This window comes from Plecotus auritus, assembly GCF_963455305.1.
Source record: "Plecotus auritus genome assembly, chromosome: 9".
Classification (NCBI taxonomy): domain Eukaryota; kingdom Metazoa; phylum Chordata; class Mammalia; order Chiroptera; family Vespertilionidae; genus Plecotus; species Plecotus auritus.
Genome location: NC_137783.1, coordinates 119535771 through 119562622, shown reverse-complemented (window position 1 = coordinate 119562622; position 26852 = coordinate 119535771). Strand labels below are relative to the sequence as shown.

At 49.3% G+C, this 26852-nt stretch overlaps 1 protein-coding gene across 2 annotated transcripts in view; it reads right to left on the bottom strand.

Annotated features, from left to right (window-relative positions):
- The window catches only part of MICAL2 (microtubule associated monooxygenase, calponin and LIM domain containing 2), a 210018-nt gene that overhangs the window by 34814 nt on the left and 148352 nt on the right, over positions 1-26852 (bottom strand). For both annotated transcript variants that reach the window (XM_080641865.1, XM_080641871.1), the window contains 5 exons: positions 24065-24248; positions 22465-22652; positions 17705-17779; positions 12772-12914; positions 10348-11620 (listed from right to left, as the gene is read on the bottom strand). In XM_080641865.1, the coding sequence (XP_080497991.1) occupies positions 10348-11620; positions 12772-12914; positions 17705-17779; positions 22465-22652; positions 24065-24248 (1863 nt within the window). The remainder of the gene's footprint in view (positions 1-10347; positions 11621-12771; positions 12915-17704; positions 17780-22464; positions 22653-24064; positions 24249-26852) is intronic.

Below are 26852 nucleotides of genomic sequence, written 5' to 3'. Positions count from 1 at the left end.
AAAGCACACTGAGACTCAGAGGAGCTGCGGGAGGCAGAGGTACCGAGGCGTGTGCGCGCCGAGAGGGCAGGCAACTGAGTACGTGGCTGGCTTTCTCAAGTGGGAGGGAGACAAAAGCTCCCGACTGCACTGAACTCCAGTTCCAGGTGAGACTCTGGAAACCCAGACTCATTCAGGGAGAAACTGGACTGTCTGGCAGCAGGCGGAACTCAAGGGCAGCTTTCTCTCAGAGGTGCTCGCAGCGATTACCACGGGACACTGAGACACAGGGGCCTATTAGGGCAGGGCTGATAGGAAACCAATGCTGTCTGCTCCGCCCTGAGACTCTGCCCCATCCAAGCTGAGCACAGAGGCTTTTGCAAGTCTTGTCTCATAAGGGTGTCTCCAGCACAGAAGTTCTCCCAGCGTAGACACAGCTGATCCTCAGAGCCAATTGGCCTGGAGGTCAATTCCTCTCAGTGATACCAACAACAATCAAGGCTTAACTACAACAAGACTGGGCACACAGCCCACAAAGGGGTGCACCAAGAGTGTCCACCTCAGGTAACTGGGGAGGCTGAGCCAATGGGCCCTATAGGACACCTAGCACACAAAGCCACTCTATCAACTCAGGAAAGCAGCCAATATGCGGAGACAAAGAAACAGATCACAAATGAAAGAAATGGAGGAAAGCAAACAACTGGATATAGAATTCAAAACCATGGTTATATGGTTTTTCAAGAATTTTCTAGAAAAGGCCGATAAATTTAGCGAGACCCTTGAGGATATGAAAAAGGACCAACTAGAAATTAAGCATACACTGACTGAAATAAAAAATATTATACAGAGATCTAACAGCAGACTAGAGGATCGCAAGAATCAAGTCAAAGATTTGAAATACAAAGAAGCAAAAAACACTCAACCGGAAAAGCAAAAAGAAAGAAGAATCCAAAAATTTGAAGATAGTGTAAGGAGCCTCTGGGACAACTTCAAGCATACTAACATCCGAATTATGGGGGTGCCAGAAGAAGAGAGAGAGCAAGATACTGAAAACCTATTTGTAGAATTCCCCCACCTGGTGAAAGAAATAGACTTACAAGTCCAGGAAGCACAGAGAACCCCAAACAAAAGGAATCCAAAGAGGACCACACCAAGACACACCATAATTAAAATGCCAAGAGCAAAAGACAAAGAGAGAATATTAAAAGCAGCAAGAGAAAAACAGTTAGTTACCTACAAGGGAGCACCCATACGACTGTGAGCTGATTTCTCAACAGAAACTATGCAGGCCAGATGGGAGTGGCAAGAAATATTCAAAGTGATGAATAGCAAGAACCTAAAAAACAATTAGCAAATCTGATACAGTGATACATAAAGGATTATAAATTATGACCAAGTTGGGTTTACCCCAACAACTCAGTAATGATTTAACATTTCCAAATCTATATAAAAATGTAATCAATATAATTCAACACATTATTGATTAAAGTAAAATAATGATTATCTTAATAGAGGTAGAAAAAGCATTTGATTAAATGTATCATCATTCATAATAAAAGCTCATAGTAAGCTAGGTTAAAGTGAAACATAATTCTATCAAAAGGAAAAGTTTCATTTAATACATTTAATAGAAAACATTTTATACTGCTTCAGTTTTTAAATTTAAATTCATTAGCCCTGGGTGGGTGGCTCTGTTGGTTGGAGTGTTGTCCCATACACCAAAAAATATTGTGTGTTTGATTCCTGGTTGGGCACATACCTAGGTTATGGGTTTGATTCCTGGTCAGGACATAAACGAGAGGCAACCATTTGATATTTCTCACATCAAAGTTTCTCTCTCTCTCTCTCTCTCTCTCTCTCTCTCTCTCATCAATAAACATATTCTCGGGTGAGGATAAAAACAAGCAAATGAGAGCACACATAACAAAATGCACAGAGTTCTGGTTTCCTGCTGGAGGGTATATATATATATATATATATATATATATATATAGTCATTTAGGAAAAAGATCTGACAGTATTTTCTACAGCAAACCACACATGCCTGCTCCATGACCTATTAATTCCTCTTCCAGGAATATACAGGGTAGTAAAAAATAGGTTTACAGTAGTGAGTATGCAAAACACAGTAGTGAGTTGATTCTTGTATTATTATTTTCCACGAGAACAACAGTAACCCTACTTTTGCCCATCCTGTACTAACAAAGCTTCTGTCTTTGAACAAACTTTAGCCAAGCTCCTCTGAGCCCTTTTCTTGACTAGACCTTCACCTTGGCTTATAAAAAACTACAGACCCTCAATATAGATTATTTAGCCCACTCACTCCTTCCTACATTAAAAGACTTAAACACTAACATAGTTTCTGACAGCTCAAGGCTACATCCCTAGGATGAGCCCAGCCCTGCTGAAAGTACTTGAGAAAACTCAAGGTTGATAAAAGAATTTACTGTTCTAGACAATACCTTCGGACAGGCCCCTGGCTACCCACCCTTTCTTAGCATTTACTGAAAAGGGCTTATACCAGAAAATCCTTCCTCTGTCCCTTTGAGATAATATATGTCTCCTACCACTCAGGAGTGTCTTTCTCAAGAACCTGAAAGCCATTCCTTTAAAATGCAATCATCAGGAAGCATAGGGCCTCTGTCTCCCAGTCTCTGTGGGAGGACAGAATCCCAAATGCAGTAATAAGCAGCTAACAGACACAGCCGGCACTATCAGCATTTATACTGACCCACCCTTTGTAACTTTTTTAACTTCCCTCACTCTGCTGAGTCCCTGCTTGGCCCCTCTCCCTACTCCCTCATTCTCCCCATAAAACACCATGCCTTCTCTGTAAAAATCAAAGCTGAGCCCAGCCGGTGTGGCTCAGTGGCTGAGCATGAACCCATGAACCATGAGATCACCAGTTCATTTCTCGGTCAGGGCACATGCCCGGGGGGTTGCAGCTCAATCCCTGGTAGGGGGCATGCAGGAGGCAGCCGATCCATGTTTCTCTCTAATTGATGCTTCACTCTCTCCCCCTCTCCCTTTCTCTCTTTGAAATCAATAAAAACATATATTTAAAAAATAATAATGAAATAAAATCCTACTTAAAAAAATCAAAGCTGAGTTCAGTTCATGCTAGACTCTCTTCCCCATTGAAATAGTATATTACTAATTAAAATTTCTACTACTTTAACTAGTATCTGGCTTTGTTTATCTTTGACAATAGCCCATGTATATGAGTGCTCAAAGCTGTTATTAATTGAAATAAAAAGAAGCGAAAAGAGCCTAATTAAGTACCCACCAACAGAATGCACAAATAAATTGTGGCATATCATACAAGAAAATAAAAACGTAGCAATGGAAAATAATGAACCACTGCTGTATATAACTATATGGATAAATCACACACACACACACACACACACACACACACAGCTGATGCATACACATAATGTTTAATGAAAGAAGTCATGCACAAAAGAGTGGATACTTGTCTTTGTTTTCTAGTGTTGCAGAAGCAATGCACACACTATTAGCCGCTTACAACAGCACCCATTTATTATCGCACAGTTGTTCAGGTCACAAGTGCAGGCACAGCTCAACGGGGTCATCTGTTCAACGTCTCACAGCGCTGCAGTCAGGTGTCTGCTGGGCTGGCTTCTCCTCTGCAGCTCAGGGTTCTCTTCCAGATCCTTCCGGCTGTCGCAGAATTCAGCTCCTCCTGGTGCAGCACACAGGCCCTGCTTTCTTGCTGGCTGTCAGCTGGAGGTCGGGCTGAGCTCCTGGAGGCCTCCCGTTCACAGCATGACAGTTTACTTCTGTGAAGCCAGCAGGATCATGTCTTTCTCACACTTGGAACATCTGACTTCAGGAATGGTTCAGTTCTTGTTAACAGCTCGCCAGATTAGGTTAGGCCTACCCATGATAATCTCCCTTTTGATTAACTCAAATTCAATTGGTTTGAAACTCCTATTACATTTGCAAAATCCCATAACCTAATCATGGGAGTGAAATCTATCAGATTTACATTCCCACCATACTCAAGAGGACAAGGTTATACTGGGCAAGTCCACCAGGGTGGGAAGAGTTTTGCCTACCCCAACACTGATTGATTCAATTTTTACCAAGTCAAAAAACTACAGAAGTGATCTGTGATCAGAAAAGTCAGATGGTAAGTGCTTTTGTTTGGTGGCATCTGTATTTGGGAAGAAGCATGAGTAAGGCTTCTGAGTGCTGGCAATATTCTGTATCTTGATCTCTGAGGTGATTACCCAAATGTACACTTTGTAAAAATTCATCATTTGTGTACGTAATATTTGTGTACTTTATTGTATGTATGTTATACTGCAGTGAAAATGTTTATGCAAAAATAAAAAAGGGAGGTTCTCAGCGTGCCTTCTTTTAATTATACACAAGAATAACAATTAGCATTAAAATTGTTTGTATAAAATAGGCACTGGTAAGTACTTGAAATCAGTTTATATCCTTAAGTCATTTAAGTATTCTGAGTTTATGTATAACTAGAGGCCCGGTGCACGAAATTCGTGCATTCAGTGGGGTCCCTCAGCCCGGCCTGCACCCTCTTGCAGTCCGGGAGCCCTTGGGGGATGTCCCATGGGGAGTGGGCCTAAGCCATCAGTTGGACATCCTTAGCGCTGCCGTGGAGGTGGGAGAGGCTCCCACAACTGCTGCTGCGCTCACCAGCCATGAGCCCAGCTTCTGGCTGAGCAGACCACCAAGGGGCAGCTCCTGTGTTGAGCGTCTGCCTCCTAGTGGTCAGTGTGCATCATACCAACTGGTGGTTCCGCTGTTTGGTCGATTTGCATATTAGCCTTTTATTATATAGGATATTAATAGAAAGTTGTGTTGTAAAAATACGAAAAATTAAATTTCAGCTGGCTCTTAGTCAAATGATCATAATTTAAGGTACTTCAATTTGAATGACTTTTGATAGTTTCTCACTTTCTATTTGAGTACTATTTTTTTCTCCATTGCAGCGAAGTATACAAGTTAAATGTGGAGAGAGCCAAGTCTGTGTGTCTGTGTGTTGGTCAGGGGTGGAGAAATAGAAGGAAACTAATGAGCTTAATCTAATAGGGTAGATAAAATCTTAATATTACTATGATACTGACCTAAAATCATCTGAGAGAAATGCAAAGATTTTTTATGAGCTGGGCCCAGGCACCACTTCCAGAGCTGGTCAGCCTTAAGTTAATTTCATTCTCTATATTCCCATTCTGTCCCAAGCCAAAAAAGTGACACAATTTCCTGGTGAATATAAACAAATGTGGCTGTCCATTACTAAATCAGGAAAACATATTTACCCCAACTTATTATAATCAGCGTATACAGAAATTATATAGGTATGAACTAAAGGCTAATCTTACCTATGAATTTGATAAAATATCAGGAAACAGAACAAAAAATATATTAAAATAATAAAACATCATGACCAAGTGGTATTTATTTCAGCAATTTAATGTATTATATAATTCATAGTAATCCAATTAAAAAGAACAAATGTACACAATCATCTCAAAAGGTACTAAAATAATATTTGCTAAAATTCAACATCCATTTGAGATGAAAACTAGCGTTGACCCTGTTTGGGGCATCCACCACTTCCCTATGCTGTGGAAATTTGTCACATAACTTAAGTAGGTCCTCCAAATATTTGAATTACCATTCACTAGTTGACTCTTGAACAACAAGGGTTTGAACTGCTTGGGTCAATTAACAAAAAATCTGCATATAAGTGAACCTATGCAGTTCAAACATTATTCAAGGGTCAACTGCACTTTTAATAAAATATAATTAGTTGGTTATTTCCTTGAAATGATTAAATATATCTGGGTCAATCCAGGAGCCAGCATAATGCTGAAATGGGAAAACATTATTTTCATTAATGAGATGCCTTATCATTAAAGTTAGAAATGTAATAAGGAAACCATTATCACTATTTTTTTAAAAAAATATGTTTTTATTCATTTCAGAGAAAGGGAGAGGGAGAGAGAGATAGAAACATCAATGGTGAGAGATAATCATCAATCGGCTGCCTCCTGCATGCCCCCTACTGGGGATTGAGCCCACAACCTGGGCATGTGACCTGACTGGAAATTGAACTGTGACCTCCTGGTTCATGGGATGATGCTCAACCACTGAGCAACACTGGCTGGGCCATTATCACAATTTTTATTTAATATTGTTTCTGGACATTCTGGGAACCAAAGAAACTAAGGAAACAAAATAAATTAGAGGTACAGAACTTCTAAAACAAGCAATAAAATTATAATTATTTGCACATACTATGATTGTATATTTTGGAGGACCCAGAACTCACTGTAAGATTTCTACAAGCAAAGATAATTCAATAAAATGGATGGGTACAAAACAACTATACAGAAATCAATAACTTTCATATACATAAACAAGAGTAGCAAGATAAAATGGAAATATCTTATTTACAATAGGAACAAAAACTAAACATCTAATATCTAAATATCCTATATAATAAAGAGCTAATATGCTAATTAGACCAAACAGCAGAACGACATCTGGACGACCTTCCAGAGAACCTTCTGGATAAAGCTGGGGCTGCGAGGGCCAGCCGGGGCTGTGAGGGCTGGCTGGAGCTGCGAGGTCTGGGCCCCTTGCACGAATTCCGTGCATCAGGCCTCTAGTCTAATAATAAACTTAACAATAAATATAAAAGCTATTTGACATAAAGTTTAGAATGTCCTTGAGAATCACAATAAAAGATATGTACAAATAAAAAAATAGTCAATTCATAGCATAAGGTTGTAAATTCTTTTAAGTTAGTTTGTAAACTTAACTCAATCCATAAAAGTACGTGTAGGATTTTTTTTGTGTGTGTGGGAAACATAGATAAACTGATGCTAAATTCATATAGAATATAGAAGCAAGAAGAGCCAGACAATGTTTAAAAGAAAAGATCACTAGTGGAATACTCTTTCTACCTGATAGTATAATACACAGATTTAAATATATATATATATCAAAATAATTAAAACAGTGTGGTACTGACACATAACAGGCATCTCAATAAAATATAATAAATAGTGTGGAAATCAGCCCAAGTACAGGAATTTGATATATGATAAAGATGTCATCTCACAGAAGAGAGGAAAAAGATGAATTATTCACTAAATTATTTTAAGATAACCAGGAAGACCTCTAAAAAAAAATAAGGTTGGATCCATATCTCATATTTCATACTAGGAAGAAAATATAAATATTTAAATGTAAAAAATGTAAAAACAAAAGACTAAAAGAAACTGTAAGAAAATTCCTCTGTAAACTTGGATGAAGCTTTTTCTGAACTATTATATAAAGCCCAGAAGCCAGAAAGTGAGAAATTGCTTACCACTACTATATAAAAATAAAAATTTGCCAAAACCGGTTTGGCTCAGTGGATAAAGCATCGGCCTGCGGACTGAAGGGTCCCAGGTTCAATTCCAGTCAAGGGCACGTACCTTGGTTGCGGGCACATCCCCAGTAGGAGGTGTGCAGGAGGCAGCTGATCGATGTTTCTCTCTCATCGATGTTTCTAACTCTCTGTCCCTCTCTCTTCCTCTCTGTAAAAAATCAATAAAAATATATTTAAAAAAAATAAAAATAAAATAAAAATTTTATATGACAAAACCACCATAAACAAAGTTAAACACTACCAAGAAACTGGGAAAAGTATTTGTAATTCAAAAGGCTAAATTTTCTATCTACTAGAGTCCCCACATATCCTTAAGAAAAATACCAACAACCCAACAGAAAACTAGATGAAGAACAGAAACAATAGTTCACAGAAAAGGAAATATAAATGATTATGAAAAGATGCTCAATCAGATTGGTAAAGATTAAAAAAAAAAAGGGTGAGGATTGGGTAACAACCCGTTTAGTGCCAGTATAGAAACAGCACTCTCATACTTTGGTGCTGGGAGGGTGAACTGACACCCCTTTGATGGAGGACAACTCGGCAATATCAAAATTTTCAATTCACATGTCCTTGTTCCAACATTTCCATTTCTAGGAATTTATCCTGCAGATAAACTCATGCATGTGCCAAATGACCTAAGTTCTTAATTATTGTGCACTGTTTGCAATAGCAAAAGCCTTGAAATGACTTAAACTTTCCATCATGGGGGACTGGCTCCATAAATTATGGTGCATGTGCACAATGGAATACCATGTAGCTATAAAACAAAGCTCTTTATGGACTAACTAGAGGCCTGGTGCATGAAATTTGTGCACGGGGGGGGGGGGGTGTTCCTCTCAGCCCAGACTGCAACCTCTCCAATCTGGGACCCCTTGGGGGATGTCTGACTGCCGGTTTAGGCCTGACCCCCAGCAGTCGGACATCCCTCTCACAATCTGGGACCACTGGCTCCTAACTGCTCACCTGCCTGCCTGCCTGATCGCCCCTAACTGCCCCCCTCTGCTGGCCTGGTCGCCCCACGCAGCCTGCTGTTCAGTTGTTTGGTCATTCCTCATTAACCCCCCTGCCAGCCTTGTTGCCACACACAGCCTGTTGTTCGGTTGTCCATACGGTTGTTTTGGTCATGACGGCCCCTGGCTTTTTATATATTAGGATATGGAATGACCTCCAAAATAAAACCAATAGTACCAAAAAAGTGTGTACAATGTCCTAGCATGCTACTCTTTGTAGGGGGGAAAGAATATAATATGTACATTTGCTTATGTGTTCATAAATTCTGTCTGAAAGGAAGCCCAAGAGCCTGATAATAACATGTCACCAGGGGTAGGATCTGATGGCTCCAGGACAGGGAAGGGAGATAGGACATTTTGTGCCTGCTATTTTGAACCATGTGAATTTTGTGTATTATCTACACAAAAATGCACAGCACATTAAAGTTTATGATGGGATAAAAGGTAGCAGTTATATTTTAGCTTATCCATGCTTACATCTGAGCTTGGCTGAAAATAAACTCTCTTGTTAATCTACAGGGTGTATCAAAAAATGTACACACTTTAATAGCTGCTAGCTCAGTTTTGAAAATGAAATGCCTTTATTATTATTCAAAGTGCATTTTTTGGGGACACACTTTTTGACTAAGGCACCACATGAGCGAAATAATTTTTTGCTTGAAAACCTAAGTTCCCAAATAAGAGTTAAATAAGAAAATAAAACATCAAAAAAATAAAGAAAAATAAAGTTGCTCAACAACAGGAATAGTAGAATCAGTTTGTTTAAAGCTATCAAACAAATATCAACAACAAAAACAGAAACCATGTGACTGTTTAAACTGTCTCTAAAGATATATACCAAAACTTTGGTGAGGAGGAGGGGATGAGAGAATATGTTACCGTTTTTGTTTTTAAGATATTTCTATATTGTTGAATTATTCAGATTATTTAACGTATTAATTAATTTTATAATTTGAAAAATTATAAACAGATTTAAATCTAAAAAGCCTAAGGTTCAATTGGTAACCAAATATACATTAACATGTTTAAACTAGTAATAAGAAGAAATTCAAGTTTAAAAGGCACCATTAAGAAAAAAATGTTTTCAGTTATAGTTCACATTCAATAGTATTTTGAGGCACCATTTTTGGACCAGTGAAATAGCAATATTTAAAATATATAATACTCGATGCAGAGTGTGGTGAAAAGGTACTTTCATACATTAGTGGTAGAATATAAATTGGTACCTTTCCCATGTTTTAATTGAAATTTACAACCCACAGTTGTAAGAAATAACATAGAGAGATCCCATGCATCCTTTACCCATAGGTTCTCTTTTAAAGAGCAATTTGTCAGTGTAAGTGGAGAATCTTAAAAGTATTCACATTTTCATCCAAAAATCCCATTTCTTGGAACCTATCCTAAAAAAATAATTCAAAGGAAATAAAAAGCTTATATGCATAAAAATGTCCACCCAAGACCATATATAAAATATAAATACACTTATATATATAATTTATACATACATATATGTCTATAAGTTAAACCATAAAGAATCAGTTCATTAAATAACATAGCCACTAGATAGAGTATTTTATAGCCATTAAATCACATTTATGTAGACGATGAGGCAATTGGCTTAATACCTATAACATAATGTTGATTTAAAAAGGCACAAAATTTTATGTCCAACTTAGTAAAAAATATTCATATATGGACAATAGGGGAAAGTGGTGAATTTATGGTTAACTCTCTCTTTCAAAACTTTCTATAATATAATTTCAAATTTAATTGTTTCATATTTTTTCAAATTCCAATTTCCTACTTTTGTCAGACTTTAATTTGAGGAGCAAAACGAGGTTAAAGATGCTGTTTATTAACCCAATAATGATAACTAGCTGCCCGGCATGAGCTGTGGACTTGTGTTGGGAAAGGGCCACTTACTTGCATCTCGCTCTGGAGAAGGAGGTGGGGCCCTCTGCCCCAGCCGCGCACTGTCCACAGGCTGCACCTTCCCCTTGGGGATGCTAAAGATGTCACGGAAGTCCTTTCTTTGCCTGGATTCTTGGAGAGAACTCTCAGAAGATTTGTCTTTGAGTCTGAGGGAGGAAAAGAGTGCGATTTTTCTCTTTGGACTCCTAGAAGCATCTGGAAAGGTCTCTTGCAAACTCACTTTCTCCAGGAGTTTGGGGACATCTTCCATCTTGCTGCAGGGCGGGGACGCCAATGCAGGAAACATCTTGGAGGGCCGGTTGGGCAAACTGTGGGTGCGGAGGGCAGGGTCGGGAAGGCCAGGGGTGGAGGGCTGGGCAGCCCTGACAGGCGGGGTGCCCAGGGAGAAGAAGGCCGAGGCCCTGCTGGCCATGTCTCTCCCAGGGGACTGCTGGTCCCAGTCTTTATTGCAGCTGGGTTTCCGAAGGCTGAAGGAGCGCGTGCAAGCTTGCGGCTGGCTGGTGGGCAAAGCCGTGGATTCTGGCTTGGCCCAGGCCTTCCTCCCGCCTTCGGAGTTGGAGAGGAGGGGCTGCAGGAGGGACCTTCGGAGGGCATCGGCAATGAGTCTGAGCGGGGACCTGGGTGGAGCCACGCTTCGCTCCCCTGGAGTCCTTGCAGCTGGGGTCCCCCTCTTCTCCGGAGCCTCTGCCTGAGCTGGCAGGGTCTCTCTCACTGCCCGAGGGAGCACCAAGGGGCGGACTGGCTTCAGCACACGGCCTCCTCTACCATTCTCGGCACTTTTCTGGGAAAGCTGTGGCCCAGCTTCCAGGCGCGAGCTCTGGGGGTTGAAGTCATTCCAATCCAGCAACTTGCTCTTCTGCTCCTGGGTGAGGGCCAGCTTCTTCAAGCCCAGCTTCTTTCCCTCTGCCAGCTCGGACCCACCCTCCTCTCCCGTCTGGGACTGGGAGTCCGTATGCCCTTCTTCCGAGCCCCCGGCAGCCCTAGGAGACAGCTCTTGGTCTGGCGAGCACCTGCCCTTCCCTCCAATGGGGTGTGGGCCTTTGTGGGTGCCGCTAGTGTCCTGACAGCCATCGGAAGCCATCGCTGCAGAGCTGGGGGGCCTGGGGCTGGCAAGGCCCTCTCCACCGGGCCTCACCAGGCAGAACTCTGTCTGCTCCAGCACCTGGCCGTGCGGCAGGTAGAGAGGGATTTCGTTGGGTGCTCCTTGGGCTCTGGCTCGCCTCAGAAAGATCGGGGTGGAAGGACTGAAATGACCTCTTGAGACCTGCTGGGCAAAACATAGCCGTGATTTTAAAATTGCCAGCATGTATTTAGATGGGGAAGGCATACCTCAGTTTATGGCCCCTCCCTCCCTGTCTCCAGTCGAAAAGAATTCTGCCTGGAATGACTGATTTCCGAGGGCAGCTCTTCGCTCAGATGGCTACCTGGGGCCTGCTGGGGTCTGCCTGGAGCCCCTGTGTCAGCATGGGCCAAAGGCTTTTCTGGGTCTTGGGTTAGGTGGGTAGGAAGCCAAAGGTGAGGCTTGGGCATTGACCAGCTCCTGGGCCCGTGATGGTAGGGCGGTCAGGCACAGAGGGGCAGGATGCCCCATGGCTTGCTCAGTCATGCCCCTACTAACGGGCACCTCCACCCACAGGTGTCTTCCTCCAACTCCCCGAAACGAAGGCTTCTTCCTCAGTGTGGCACCTCCTGAAGGAAGGGGCGAGCTACCCTTCCGGGGTGGCTGTGGGGCAGGGTGGCCGTGAGGACCTTCCAGCGCCGTTTCCAACAGGCAGGGCCAGGGCCGGGGCCGGGGCCCTTGGCAAAGGGAGACCACGGGGGGCCCTAGGAGGGCTGTGCCTGCCAAGAGCTCTGGCCGAGGGCAGGGCATGGAGAGCAGCTCCACAAGCGCATGCGCCCGGCGTCCCGTGCTCCCTTGTCCCCGGGGCCTGGACCGGGTCTGGCAGGTCAAGAGGCCTGACAGACGGACTCCTGGCGAAGGAACGAGTCCACGAGTCCAAACCTGTGTTTTCGGTGACGTCAATTTCGAGTCCAGGGAAATGCTGCCTCCAAGGTTCTCAGCTCCTCCCCCAGACACCCTAGGGGCTGCGCCTGCCCCCCGCAGCTGCCGGCTCCTCAGCACCCGGGGGGAAGGACCTCCAGGGCCCAGCACATGTCCTAGCATCTCTGCGCCCCACAGCCCAGCCCAGGCGCCACACCCCGTAAGGTTTGCTGAGTGAGCAGGCCAGTGGCTATGCCCGGGGGTGGGGGAGGGGGTGGGGGTGGCTGAGAAGCAGCAGGTGAGCTTCTATGGAAGGGACTCGGGAGGGGGCCCTGGCTCTGCGAGTGGGGTGCCCTGAAGGTGCTAAGTGTGGAAGTGGGAAGAGTAGAGGCAGCTCAGGCTCCTGCCTGGGCAGGGGGCTGAGGGGTGCTTACCTGAGGTGGAGGGGAACCCCCCAGAGCACTGCCTGAGGAGGACGCAGGGGAGGATGAGGCAGAAGACAAGGAGGAAGGAGAAACGGAAGGGGACGCTTCCTCTGGAGGCGACACCATTCCTGCCTTGTTCACCGGCATGGAACCTACCAAGGAAAGAATGCGCTCTCCATTACAGGGGCTACGGCCTCATTCCTCATGGACAGAGGAGGCTGTACCTGACGCCCCAACTCTGTAAATGCAGATGGAGGAAGACGTCAGGGATGGATTTGGGCCCCGAGGGACGGGTGTGGAAGTGGCAGCGCCGTGGGGGAAGGGGTCCCAGGGAGGGAAGCCTAAGCACCGTGGGCTTCCCACCCACGTGAAATACTCCCCGTGATGAGACAGGAAGCCTGGGTGTTTCTTAGAAAGGGGCACAGCCGCTAAGGTTTCCCTAGCCACGTGGCTGGAGGCTGGGGCTCAGTCAACAAACTGCCCGAGGCCTCTGCCCACACGCTGCGGACCATCAGCGGGGCACAGACAGACAGGGCAGGCGCCGTGCTAACGAAGCGCTCTCCTCTCTCCCTGTGCGCCAGCGGCTCTCGGAGGACATGGTTAGCCCGAGGTTTTAAGAGACACAGGGAGGGAGGTTATCGTGAGCATCAGCTCATTTGAAGCACATGGAGTGAGGTTCGTGCCAAGCTCCTGTTGGTCATGGACGGGTCCTTGCGGGGGACGCGCTCAGAGCAACATGAGGAAGGAGTGCGGCCGAGGCCCAGCCTGACTCTGAACTGTGGGAGCTGAAGTCAATTAGGACGGTGACAGCAGAATCCTGACAGCTGTAGCCTGTGAGGTCAATCCCGTTCTCTTTCGCCATCTCTCATGAGTGCACACATGCTCACACGTGCGCGCACACACACGCACGCACACACACATGCACACATGCATGCACACACACACACTCATACCCACACACGCACTCACACACACGCTCACTCACACACGCACACTCACATCCTCACATACACACACACACACTCACACCCACCCACTCACACCCACTCACACACACTCAACACACACACCCTCACACACGCACTCACACACACACCCACGCACACACACACACACTCACACATCCACCCACACACACGCACGCACACACACGCACGCACACACACTCACACTCATACCCACATGCTCACTCACACACGCACACTCACACCCTCACATAATCACACACTCACACCCACACACTCACACACCCTCACACACGCACTCACACACACACACCCTCACACACGTACTCACATACACACACACACACCCTAGGTACCTGAAATCTAAAACTGCAAGCATTTTGTTTCCATATTGAGCCATCTCAGTAATCTGCCCTCAAAGGGGCTCAGAAAATCCATGCTCTGTTGCTGACTTCCCCACTCAGCTTCTGACCTGTGGGCGGGGCCAGCTCTTCCTCGAACTCTCCCAGGACCACTGTCTCCACTACCTACTCCTGTCGGCTCCTGCTGACCCTCCGGGTGTCTAGACTTTGATTTCAGCTCGCTTCCTAACTCAGTACAATCCCCCGGCCTCGCTTTCCCCAAAGTTTTGGGGAAGAGGCTCCTCTTCTGGGACCACCCAGACTAGGCCAAACCCAAGCCCTGAGCGAAGAAGCATTCCTTTGAGACCCATTTTCCCAGCGGACCACACAGACGGTTCAGCATTCCCTTCTGCTCTCCTCACATGCAACGAACTGCAAGCCTATCAGAACTGCATCCCAGGCCCGGGTGCTGAGAAGGTGGCCAGCACCCACGCATGGTCAGCGAGTTCCCAAAGGGAAGCCTCCAGAAGCATCAGGGGGAAGGTAACTCAGGGGAACAGAGCTGAGGTGGCGGGAAGGAGCTGCTGGGGAAAAAGACCGCCAGCTGCCAGGAGCTGCACGGGGGAGGCCGCTGGCCTCTTACCCAGCCCCCATCTCAGCCCATGGACCTCCATCCCAGCCCACAGTTAGATGGTTCGAGCCTAAAAAGGCAAAAGTTGTGAGTCAGTTGTTGCCTTGTTTCCTGGGCTCAGCTTGCCAAATTCCTGCCAAATTCCTTCTCCTCCTCTTCCTCGCCCCCTCATTCTCTTCTCGCTGCCACCTCCTGAGTCAAACTCCCAAACTTGTCTCAAAGTCCCCTCAGCTCAACACACTGCCTTTTTGTTCCCCTGGGGAGCTCTCCCGGAACCTTCTGACACAGAGCCAGGGACAACTTGGCTTGGTTGTCAAGAAAGCTTGGGGTTCACAAGGTCATGACCTGGGAGCTGCTCCCTCTTTTTTTCCCCTTTCTCTAATCCCCACCCTCATCCCAGCTAGTGGGGTCTCTCGCTGCACACGTTCCTCATGCACTGTCTGCAGGAGAACGTGGGGAGGACTGGACGAGGTGGGGTTAACAAAGCACCCGCCATTCCAGCTGCTGCTTGGCGGGGGGAGGTTGCTGCACGGGAGAGGAAGGCGAGGCCAGAGCAGAGCTGAAGGTGACAGGGAATACACTGCCCCAGGGGGCTGATGTCTTTGGGCTCCCTCAGAAAATGGTAAAGGGGAGCCTGGAACCCCACCTCCTTTACATCCACACCAGCTGCCTGTCACTGAGCAAGTTTCTTAACCCCCAGTTTCCTCAAGAAACCTACTGCTGTGTCAGGGGAGGCTGAGGGAATAAAATGAGATAAAAAGAGGTGCCTAGTGCAGGATGCAAAAATCACACAGAACTAGGAATTCCATCCCTCTCCCCATGCACATGGGTGGTGTCTAATAAAAACACTGCCAAAACGCTAACCCATCCCAGAGGGGGCTGCACACCCTCACGGACCCCGTAACTCCTCCTCATCAACTCAGATCCTCCTCTGCCGGCCCTTTCTTTTCATTAACACCTGGCATGGCCCAGGCAGCGCTGCCCTGCCCTGTGCAGGGGCCTCAGCTCCCTTGCAAAGGGGGTTGATGAGCTTGGATTACAGCCCCACATCCCACTTGGACCAGTGCCTCTCCTCTGGGTCCTCTGGCATTGATGACCTTTCCCCTTGATCCCAGTGGTCATTCTGGTGAACAAGGCCAGCTTGGGGGAGGGGGCGGTGCTGAGGGCAATCACACAGAACCAGCCTTTTCGGGGCAGTGAGTGGACAGAGGAGGTGGTGCCCCATATTCTGCTCCCTACTATAGAACCAGCCTTGCCCATTGGTGTTTCCTCCTGGGCAAAATGAAAATGACCAAAAAGATAGCTCCAGTGGCTTTTGGCTCTGGGGATTTTTTAAAAGACTGGGACCGCAGGGTGCAGCTTCCTAGAATTTTGAACTCAGGCCATGGCTCAAATCCTCCCAAAGTCTTGGAGCGCCCTCTAGACGTGGCAGCCTGAACAGGCCTAAACTCATGTGCTTCATTTTTTCCTGCCCTTGGTCCAGCCTGCTTGTTCCCTGGTTTGGTCATTCATTTGTTCACTCTTCATTCATAAGTTCGTTAATTCGTTCATTCATCCACCCATCCATCCATCCATCCATCCATCCATCCATCCATCCATCCATTCAAGGAAGACTTGGTGCCTCCTTTGAGCCAGACTCATGCTAGGCACTAGGCCCATAGAAATGATTTGAACTCCAGGCCTGCTCTCAAATCAGTGTTACCTAGACCAGCTCTTCCTGGGATTACAAAAGACAGGGCTGAGGTCTCCAGGCTGTGCCTCCTTCAGCAGCCTGGCCCTGCTGGGAGGGCCCCCCACCAGACTCCTAGCTCTCAGGCCAGATTGGGAACTCCTTGAGGGCAAGGATAACCCGCTTCACGGGTGGCACTCAGTACAGTTGACAGGAAGCACTGGGATGGAATCTTCACCCAAACGTACCCACCCATGGACGCAGAAGTCCCACAACAGAGAGGGGTTGTGGTGGGGGAGTAAATGCGATGACTTGTGCAAAAGGCCTGGCTGGCTCCTTCCTCTCACGTTCACTGCCTGGGGCTGAGGTTGATTCAAGAGTTATTTTGGGTCGTCCCAGGTGAAGTGCCCTGCCCAGGTGTGCGGCCCTGACCCAGCTCCAGCAGCACCCATGTCCCAGCCTGACCCGAGGAGAGGCTGCAGGGCTGGGGGCTGCTGGGAGAATGACTCACTGGCCAGGAGTCGGCACTGACTCAGAAGGAAGGAGTCAACTAAATGAGCACTATGTTCCAACTACAACATTTCTTTTTTAGAAACCCTTGTCTAACTCAAGGCTTTCCAGGTTCCATCTTTCCTAGAGCAAGGCCCAGAGAGGGTGTGTCAGGGCAGGAAGAGGTGGGAAGCAGCGATGAACTTGGAATCCGAAGAGTTCCTGCCCCTCTCTCAGGCTCCAGTGGGAATCGCAGTTCTGTAATAGCTGCAGCCGTGGGATGCTGTGCAATTGTGTGTGGTAACTGCGCCCCCTAGTGGGAGCCTGCTGCCTTGGCATCCACCACAGGCCCTGGTCCTCCCTGAAATGCCAGGACCACAGCCTGCTCAGGAAAAGGACAGGGCATGTGTGTCTGCATGGCTTCCCTCACTGCGTTGCCCCTGACTGCATGAACTTAAGCTGATGCCCCAGCCCAACTCCAGGGCGCCGAGTCAAAACATACAGTGACCCTGGGCCTCTGTGTCCTCATCGCTGTTTCAGAAAGTTTGGAGCTGATGCCATAAGGCCCCTTCCAAGTATAACTGAGTCCTCAGGCTCTGCGACTCTGGACTGGGGAGCCGAGGGGGAAGGGGGTCCCAAATCCCTCAGGAAATGCTTCCTCGAGTCAGCAGCGGAAATAGGGTCAACCTTCGATTTCTTTCCTTGCCCCTCACATCCAGGAGGCCAGGTCAGAGGTCGTGTAAGGAATGAGGACAGCTGCCCCTGAGAATTAGTCAGAGGATTCTCGCCCCCCTCACCCCCTACCCTACCCCCACCCCCTCCCAGCCCCAGAGAGCCCATGACTCACTTGACTGGCACTTTCTTCTCCAGCTCTGGTATTCGCTGGGAGTTGTGGACTGGAGGCTGTTGGCCCGCTGCAGAGCTGTAGTGGAAAAAAGCAAAGGCAGGGAAGGTGGGAAGGGAGGAAGTCTGTTAAACATGTAAACAAAAAAGGGGGGGGGGTTCTTCTATGGTCCATTTACCAAAAGTGAATTGGCTAATGATCATAATTGACTCCACCCTCCTGACCCAACACACACCTCCAGTTTCTCATTCACTCATTCATCAAATATTTATGGAGACTCTGCTATGGGACAGGTCCTGCCACCTTTTAGAAAATGCCTCAGATTATGAGCCATCATTCTAAATGGCCCATCGTTAACAAGCATGCATGTGTACATGTTTATATGCCTACATGTATACACATAAACACATACTCGTATACACACACGTGCGCGCGTTTGTTTTTAGCAGAGCAGCTCCTCAGAGCTGAAGTCTCACAGCAATGCAGCCTGGAAGCTTTAGGAGCTCTGTCCACTCCCCCTTCCCCTCAGAGCCGGTGAACTCTCTGGGAACCAGTTCTAACTGAACCTCTGGCAATCCATTGCCATGAACATCCTCTTGGCCTTGGTTCCAATGGAAACACTTCAGGAGGCTGTGGACTGTGCCCTGAGGACCCTCCGCCCAGCTGAGCCTTGAGGATTAGCTGAGCACAATGACCGTCACCTGCAGAAGAGAAATCCCACACAGGGCCAGCCCTCAGATGTGGCCTCGGACTCCAGGTCCCTGGGGCGGTTCCATCCCAGCCTTGAGAGAAAGAATGGGGTGATGCCTGCCTGAATGCACACACAGGTGGGACCAGGAGGCATGGAAGAAAGGCCGTGAGAGTGATGGGGCTTGTGAGGAGTGTGGGGAAGGTGTGAATGCAGGCCTCTCTGAGCCCAAGGCCCGGCCTCTCTGTGTAGAAAGTCCTGGATTCCACTCACACTTCTGCCAGTGCTGAGCTGGGTGTCGACTCACACCAGCCAGGCTGCACAGCACAGGTGTCAACCGCTGCCTCGGGGCTTCCTTCCCCCAGAACAGCCCCTCCGATCCTGGGCACCCTCCCACCCTACTCCACTTGGAGACCCTGTGAGTCTGCTCCTCCGAATGGTGGGCCCCCATCCCACAGGCCTGTTTTCATACCACACCTGTGGGTTTGAGGGGGGCCTGTGTGGACAGACGCGGGGTGCAGTCTCCCCATCTCCCCATCGTAGGATGAACAGTCTGCCTGCAGCCTGGGTCCACTTCCTCTCACCAAGTGCGGGTCAGTGTTTCCCAGGCTGGGAGTTTCCCCTGGCACAGCCACGTCCTGCTGACCAACGTCAACCTCTCAGTCAGCTCACAGAGAAGCCACTCAAGAAACAGAGGAGCCTGACCTCGAGGCTCAGTGGCTCCATGTGTTGGGCTCGGCCCTCCCGTGTGGGAGCATCTGGGGCGCTGACATAAAATGCAGACACGGGGCCCCACTCTAGACCCACTGAATCTCAACCTCTGGAGGTGGGAGGGCAGAAATGTGCCTTTGAAACCAGATTTGTGAGAACTACTACACCAGGTGTTTTAGGGGAATGGCACTGAGCGTTTATGGCCTCAATAGCTTGGGGCTTAAGTTCCATTTCAAACCATCCTCTGGCGTGTGCTCCAGGCCAGAACCCTGAGGCGGCAGTAGGTTCCTTGGGGAGCTGAGGGCATCCCGATTTGTGGTAAAGTGTATACAACATAAAACAACCCTGTTTGTCATTTTTTGTCCTTCATATTTTAATGCTTTTCCACTTTTAAATACTGATCTTAATTTTGTGACTATAACATGGAAGATCCAACGTTATCTTTTTTTTTTTTTTTAAATCATCAGGATCATAAAGCTATTATAGAATAGCTACACTCCATACCTTGCCAAGGTACTTTAAAATGATTATGTTTTGCGTTTGTAGATGAACAATGACAGTAATCTGAATACACTGTCATTTTTAAATGTAGAGTTCAGTGGCGTTAAGGACATGCATATTATTGTGCAACCATCCCCCCACCCATCTCCAGAACTTGTTCCTCATCCCAAACTGCAGCCTTTTACCCTTAAACAACACTTCCCCACCCACCCTCTTCCCCGGCCCCTGGCAGGCACCGTTCTACTTTTTGTCTATGCATTTGACTAGTCTTGGCATCTCATAGAAGTGTAACCCATACAATACTTGTCTTTCTGTGTCTGGCTTATTTCACTTAGTGTAACAACTTCGATATTCCTTCATGTTGTCGCCTGCTATTCAGGCTGAATGACATTTCGTGGCGTGGCTATCGCACACTTTCTTTCTCCATTCATCTGCGGATGGGCAGTGGGGCCGCTTCTTCGTTTTGGCGACTGCGAATAATGCTGCTGTGAGCAGTGGGGTGTACACCCCAGGATTCTTTTTAAAGCTTCGCCTGTCTTGTCCCGCGTTTCCTTGGCTCGCCTCTGAACCATATATCCAGGTGAGATTGGGATTAATAAAGCTCCCTCAACACCCACAACACGATGTCAATGCTACAATATCTGGAAAAGCAATGGACTCACCACAACCAGCAACACAAATCACGTGCCAATGTGGTTTGCCTAGCAACGGTCAAAACCAGGATGGATGAAGACGAAATCGACAGAAGATTGCTTGAAAGTCATGCAGTCTAGCCACTTCTCTGTCTATTCTATTCTTTATTCTGGCATTAAACTGGACTGTCAGAAACAAAATGCTTTGGCCACACTACCTTGTTCTCTCAACCACTCCCCTGGGAGAATCGCTCGTGCTGAGCCGTGCCTTCACCTGCCAGCCAGGGAGGCGAGTGAAACAGCCTCGGGGGAAACTGTGGCTGCCTATTTTGCAGAGCCAGTGCTTAAGACATGATCTAATGCATCTCTCGGTATCATCTATTTGACACGAGCTGGGAAATTTCTAAAGAGTGAAGCATTAGAGAAAGTGGTAGCTGCTCTGAGACCCGCTGCTGCTGCAAACCAATATATTTTTCCCCTCATGAACAATGAGAATAAAAATTATCTATTTCCTTTTTAACTCATGCAGCCAGGACGTTCAGAATCAAATTTATGATTCCATGAGAGCAACTGTTTAGGACCATGATCTTCCTCTCTGGGGTCTTGACCCCCCTCATCTGGTTTTGTTAACCCTGATCTTGAGGCTTTATCTCTCATGTATATAAACAGACAATTTTGTGTTACGCTTTTCTGGTAAGTTGGCTAAAATCCCCTGGTAACTGAGGAGAGAGGAAAAATGGAGGGAAAGAGGGAAAGGCAAGCAGGCTATATATATATATATATATTTAGGGAGAGGGAAATTCTTGTCGTTCCCGTGTCTATGTAACTTTTTTCTTAATATATTTCTTTATTGATTTCAGAGAGGAAGGGAGAGGGAGAGAGAGATAGAATCATCAATGATGAGAGAGAATCATTGATCGGCTGCCTCCTGCACGTCCCCCCTACTGAGGATCGAGCCCGCAACCCGGGCATGTGCCAAAATCGAACCCGGGACCTTTCAGTCCTCAGGCCGATGCTCTGTCCACTGAGCAAACCAGCTAGGGCAGGCTTTGTATTTATTGATGAGGAGGCTGGAGCCCAGGGAGACACAGGGGCCGACCTAGGCCAGGCAGTACCCAGACAGAGGCAGGCTGCACCCTGCTGGGCAGAGCGCAGCACTTGTTGCTCAGCAGGGCTAAGCCTTTCTGGACAGCACCACAAATGGTACTTAGCAAATGTGTCCTGTTTAGAAACAAGCTCACATGGGAGGGTAACCTCAGAGTTTACAGGATTGTGGCCTCAGCCTCGGTCTTTCTGATCCACCACTTTCACGGTGGTTCCAGGGAAACCATGCCCCTGGGAGACTATTTCTAGGTTCTGGTGCCAATTCCGTGTGCAGCCACCAGAGGGCAGTGCAGGGCAAATAGAGCTCCTGTTCCCCCAGGGCCGCCAAGGCCATTGGTCCCCTGGGTGGCAAGTTTCTATTCACCTGTTCTTTCCACCCAGAGGATACCCTTTGCTGTTGGCGGAATCAAACCGCTCATTCCAGGCCACCTTTACTGCAACAGGCTGGGCTTCTAAGGACAGCTTCTTCTTAGGGTGTAGAGGCACCCAGCATTGGGCTGCACTGCTCACTAGCTGGGAGACCTCAGGAGACAGTCAGTCCATCCGCTCACCTGTACACTGGGCTTCATATTACCTCAAGGGTCATCTGAGGATGAGTGGGGCCCCGTATGGGAAAACCCCTGCCTTCCAGGCACTCAGTGAAAGTGCCTCTATCCTTATGTAGGTTGTTTTGCTGCGTGCCACAAGCCCCAGCATGGCCCTGGTCTGTGCTGCCCCCAAGTAGCCGCAGGGAGGCTGTGCTCCCTGGGACTGCATGGAGTCCCACAGCAGCAGAGCCTGCCTCTCTTCCTTGGGGGGCCCCCGAGGAGATGCAAAGGAGGCAGAAGGAGACTACTCCAGGCAAGAGGGCCCAGGCCTCCTATCTCTGGCTGCCTGTGACACACAAAGACAGCTGGGCCCCCTGCACCTTCCTATGTGAGATTCCCATGACGAAGGACGTGGGCCTGGGTCACCCGCACGGGCACCCCACCCCCCTAAAGTCCCAGCCCCACTGCCTCTGAGCCTGCGGGTCGTATCTCCTGTCTCAGGGTCCTCCACAGGTAAAACTGGCCGTGGGGCTCTCTGATCCTTCCCCCTGTCCCGGGACCCAGCAAGCTTGTCCCCAGGAAGGCAGGCTCTCTGCTTACGATGCAGAGCTCTGGGCTCCTCGGGGCCCTGTGCAGAGGCCACCCTGCGCAGGGGCTCCCTCAGGGAGCTGTGGTGGCTGAGGGGCTCCAGCGGGGGTGGAGGGTCCGGCTGCTGGGGTCTCTCCTCACAGGGCTCCGTGCTGGAGGCTTCGCTGCTGCCGCTGCTGCAGTTCAACTCCACATCAGAGCTGGGGGAGGGGAGAGAGAGCAGGTGATCGGGGAGCCCTGCCAGTAACCCCCAAACCCACACTGTGCCCTGCCCACCACTGCCTCCAGCAGACCATGGGTTCTAGGGTGTGTGTGGGGGGGATGGTTAGTTCCCTCTGTACCCAGCTCTAGCCTCAGACGTTACGGGCTGAAATGTGCTCCCCAAAATTAATATTAAGTCCTAACCCCTAGCACCTCAGAATGTGACTGCATTTAGAGGTGGGTCTTTACAAAGATAATTAAGTTAAAAAGAGGCCATTAGGCTGGGTCTTCATTCAATGGGACCAGTGTCCTTTACAAGAGGAGGACATTAGGACCCAGACAGGCGTAGTAGGAAAATGTCCCCAGAACAGGATCATCATCCGATTGTAAACTAAGGAGAGGAGCCTGGATCCTTCCCACACCCTCGGAAGGAGCCAACCCTGCCAACACCTGGACCTCGGACCCCCAGCCTCTGGAACGGAGAGAGTAAGTCTCGGTCATCTGAGCTACCCAGGCTGTGCTGCTTCATGGCAGCCTTGGCCACGAACACAGGCACAGGTGTGGGTCCGAGCAGGAGGAGAAGTCCAGCCACCGTGCAATGAAGTCCAGGCGTGGAGGCTGGTCCCCTCACCCTTACCCATCCTGGCATGCTGCTAAGCTCTCTGGGCAAAATGAGCTCGTCCTAAACCTTCAGACTCGGACTACTGCTTGCTCCCCTGCGAGTGGCTGTATCGAACCTGGGTCTTACAGGACCAGCAGGAAGTCAAATGGCAGAGGAGCGGAAGCAGGTGTCCGCAGATGGAGGACAGCCCAGGCAGGTCCCAGGGTGAGAAAGTACAACCCCTTGGGCAGTGACACGTTAGTAAACAGATGTATTTACTGTCTATATAGATACCCAGTGTGTTTCTTCTCGTTAGGTCGCTGCCCCTCGTCCATCTGCGGGCTTTGGTAGACTGTCTATCCACCAGACCGCACAAGCCCACCGGTCATGGCCTCCCAGTCCTGTTCACCAGTTAGCCCGGAGGTGGGCATGTGACCTGGGTGGTGCCCACTGGAGGCCTGCCTAGCCAGGAGGCCCACCCATGGAGATGGCCTCTCTGTGGATGCTGTATCCAATGTGCAGAGCAGCTCTTAGAGTCCCTGGCTCCAACCTTGCCTTCTCCATCAGATGAACCAACGTAGTTGCCTTTGTCACTTAAGCTAGTTTGAGCTGTTCTACAGTAATTTACATATTAATTCTTTGATCTGACAACTCCCTACGAGACAGGTGCTATGATTGTCCCCATTTTACAGATGAAAACATGCAGGCCCAGAGAGGTCATACTGCATGTAAACAGAGAGGAGACCAGCTTCTGAGTACTGTCCCTCTCCCGACCCATCCTGCCCTCATCCTGCAGCGGCCTGAGCATACCTGCTGTCGTCATCGCTGGTGACCAGGACACGCACAGCCAGCACGTCCTGCCCAACCATGCCCTCCCCGGGGCTGATCCTCACGGAGGTCCACTCGGAGGGTGGGGGAGAGGTGGCTTCGCCTTCCACATCACCGGGCTCTGGCTCCGGGACACTCTTGGGCTTCTTGGGGGAGGTTGGCTCATCTGCTGAGAGAAGAGGGTCTAGAGAGACAGAGGCATGGACAGCCCTGCAGGCACCTGCTCCCCCTGCAGAGGCTGGGCAGGCTGCTGGCAGGGCTAATGCTCCCCTCGTTCTTCCCTCCCTCCCTGTAACAGAGCTGTGCTTTGTCCTGTGACCTTGCAGTGTGTCTCACTGGAGTAGGTGGGTGGGTCTCCCTGCTCATTTGACCAGGAGGCTTGCTTTGACCACTGGAAATTAGTAGATGCAATGTGACTGGTGGCTTTAAGTAGCCTTGTTTTTTAAATACTGCCTGCTTACACTCTCACTCCTGCTCGTTTGCCATAAGAAGAGCTTGTTCCAGATAACTACTGCCTCTTACGCCTTGGTCCCTAATTGTGGGCACATGACACAGACCTGGAGCCAACCTGTGGCCTGGAGGCTGGCCAATTCCATGAGAGCCCAGGGCACCCCTAGACCTGCAGCTTAAAGCAGAGCCACCCAGCCAGCCCCCAGACCCACCCAGCCAGCCCCCAGGCCCACCCAGCCAGCCCCCAGGCCCACAGGCAAGCGAAAGAGATGCTACAGGCTCTGGGAGTGTGGAGGCTTGTTACGCAGAACTACTGCAGCAGAGACCTGATGCTGTGCCTGGCTCACATCTGAGCGTAGGCACGTGTGCCTGTGAGAGTCAGGCCCACGATGGAGAGTTGGAGATCAAGCAGCCATGGTCTCTGCCTTCAGGGCTCTCTTTCTGCTTCACAGGGGAGACAGGCATGTTCACAATGCTCTATGCTCACGTTATCAGTAGAACATCTACGCGTGAAGCCGAGACAAGGCGGGAGGGCAGGGAGGCCTGGCTTCCATGCAGTGAAGCTTTGTGTGGGAGGCACCCTTTTCATGAGGCTGGGGGCTGGGTGGGCTCGGCACACACAGAGGGAGAGAGGGGCGCTGCAGGGGCGACTTCTGTGAGCAAAGCTACGTGGGAAGCACTGCCTTCTCAGGGGACAGACCGTGAGTCCATGTGGCTGGAGGGCAGGATGTCAGAGAAGCCAGTGGGAAACAATGGCACTGCCATCAACCAAAGCAGGCCTTGCATGGCAGGGCGAGAGCCAGTGACTCCAAGGGCAGCGACTGCAGAAACGGAAGATGGGACTGACCGGGTCAGGTTTGCATCACAGAAAGATGTGAAGTTGGGCTGCAGACCCATGAGGAGGAGAGACCAGTGAGGGGACTGCCAGGCCGAGAATGTGCGGCCGAGGAAGAGGAGAGTGAGGGGTGGAGGGCAGCCTGGCGGGATGGGCGGCGGCAGGCAGAGGCACCCTGGGCCAGGCTGCAGAGGCTAGACCCATGGCCCCAGCCAACCCTGCGTGGAGCAGCCCATGCATTTGCTTCTCTCCTTCCTCCTCCCAGGGAGCTTTGACTTTGCCAGCAGGGCTGAAGGTCAAACAGGGTGAGGGCTCACAGTGGCTTTCTGGGCTTCTGGACGGATGGGGACACGGACAGCCTCTCTCACGGCAGAGCCCAGTTGTCAGTGGAGTGTTGGGGGTGGGCGCTGGGAGGCGGAGACTGTGCACAAGAAGCTGGTGCTTCCTCTGAGCACCGCCTTGCCCAGGCAAAAGGCCCCAAAGGGGTCATGCCCTTCCCCTCCTCCTGCCCCTCCCCGAGCCTGGTCCCCAGCGGGTCTCTGGGGTTCAGTGCCGTGCCTCAAGCCTTACTTCCAGACCCCTCTCTTCAGCCCTGGGGCCCTGTCCACACGCACACCAGGGGTGTGGGTTCCAGGGCACTGGTGCTGGGACGGAGGTCACCTATCGGCAATGACACGGCAACGCGAGTCATCACCCAGTGCCCATGTGCCTGTTAATGCTCTACGTCCGTCACCCCCACATCCTGGCAACCTGAAAGGACAGGATTGTCTCCTTCATCGCATGAGTGGAAGAACGCCGAGTCCAGAGAGTAACTCAGCCAGGACCCCTGCTGGGACACGGAACAGCCTCAGGTGAGGGACCAGGGACTGGGGTCTGCTCCCCTGGGCTGCCTGCCCTAGGCCTGGCTGCTCTTTGTCACATTCACAGGGAGAATCCAGGACTATTGTAGGGCTGGGGCTGCCAGGGAGGAGGCAGGCGGGGTGGGGGCCGAGAACAACCCAGCAGCTCCCGGGCCAGCTGCCCTGGGCCTCCCTGAGGGAAGCAGGTCTGCTCAGAGCCGAGCACCTCAGTCTCCGCTCAGTGCTCTGGCCAGACACCTGCTCTTGATGGATGAGAGACTGCAGATGCATAGCCGGGCAGTGTCCCCAGGAACATCTGTCTGCGCACATCACTCCCAGCCGGGTCCTGGGGCCCTCTCCTGGCCAGGCCCCAGCTTCGGAGTCAGGGTGAGGGCCCTTGTCCCGGTTCTGCTGGTGAAATTGTTCCTGTTTCTACCCAACTCCAGGACCCTGCCACTCTCCCCCGGAGCCCAGGGAGGCATGTTCTCCTGTGTATTGTTATTATCCACATTTTACAGGCTAGGAAACAAGCTCATGCCCCTTAGAAGGCAAAATAGAAGCAAAATCAAAGCCCCCTTCTCCCAATCAATCAAAGACTCTGCGGAGGTGGCAGACAGGCAATGTCACGATTATCTCCAGGCTCTTT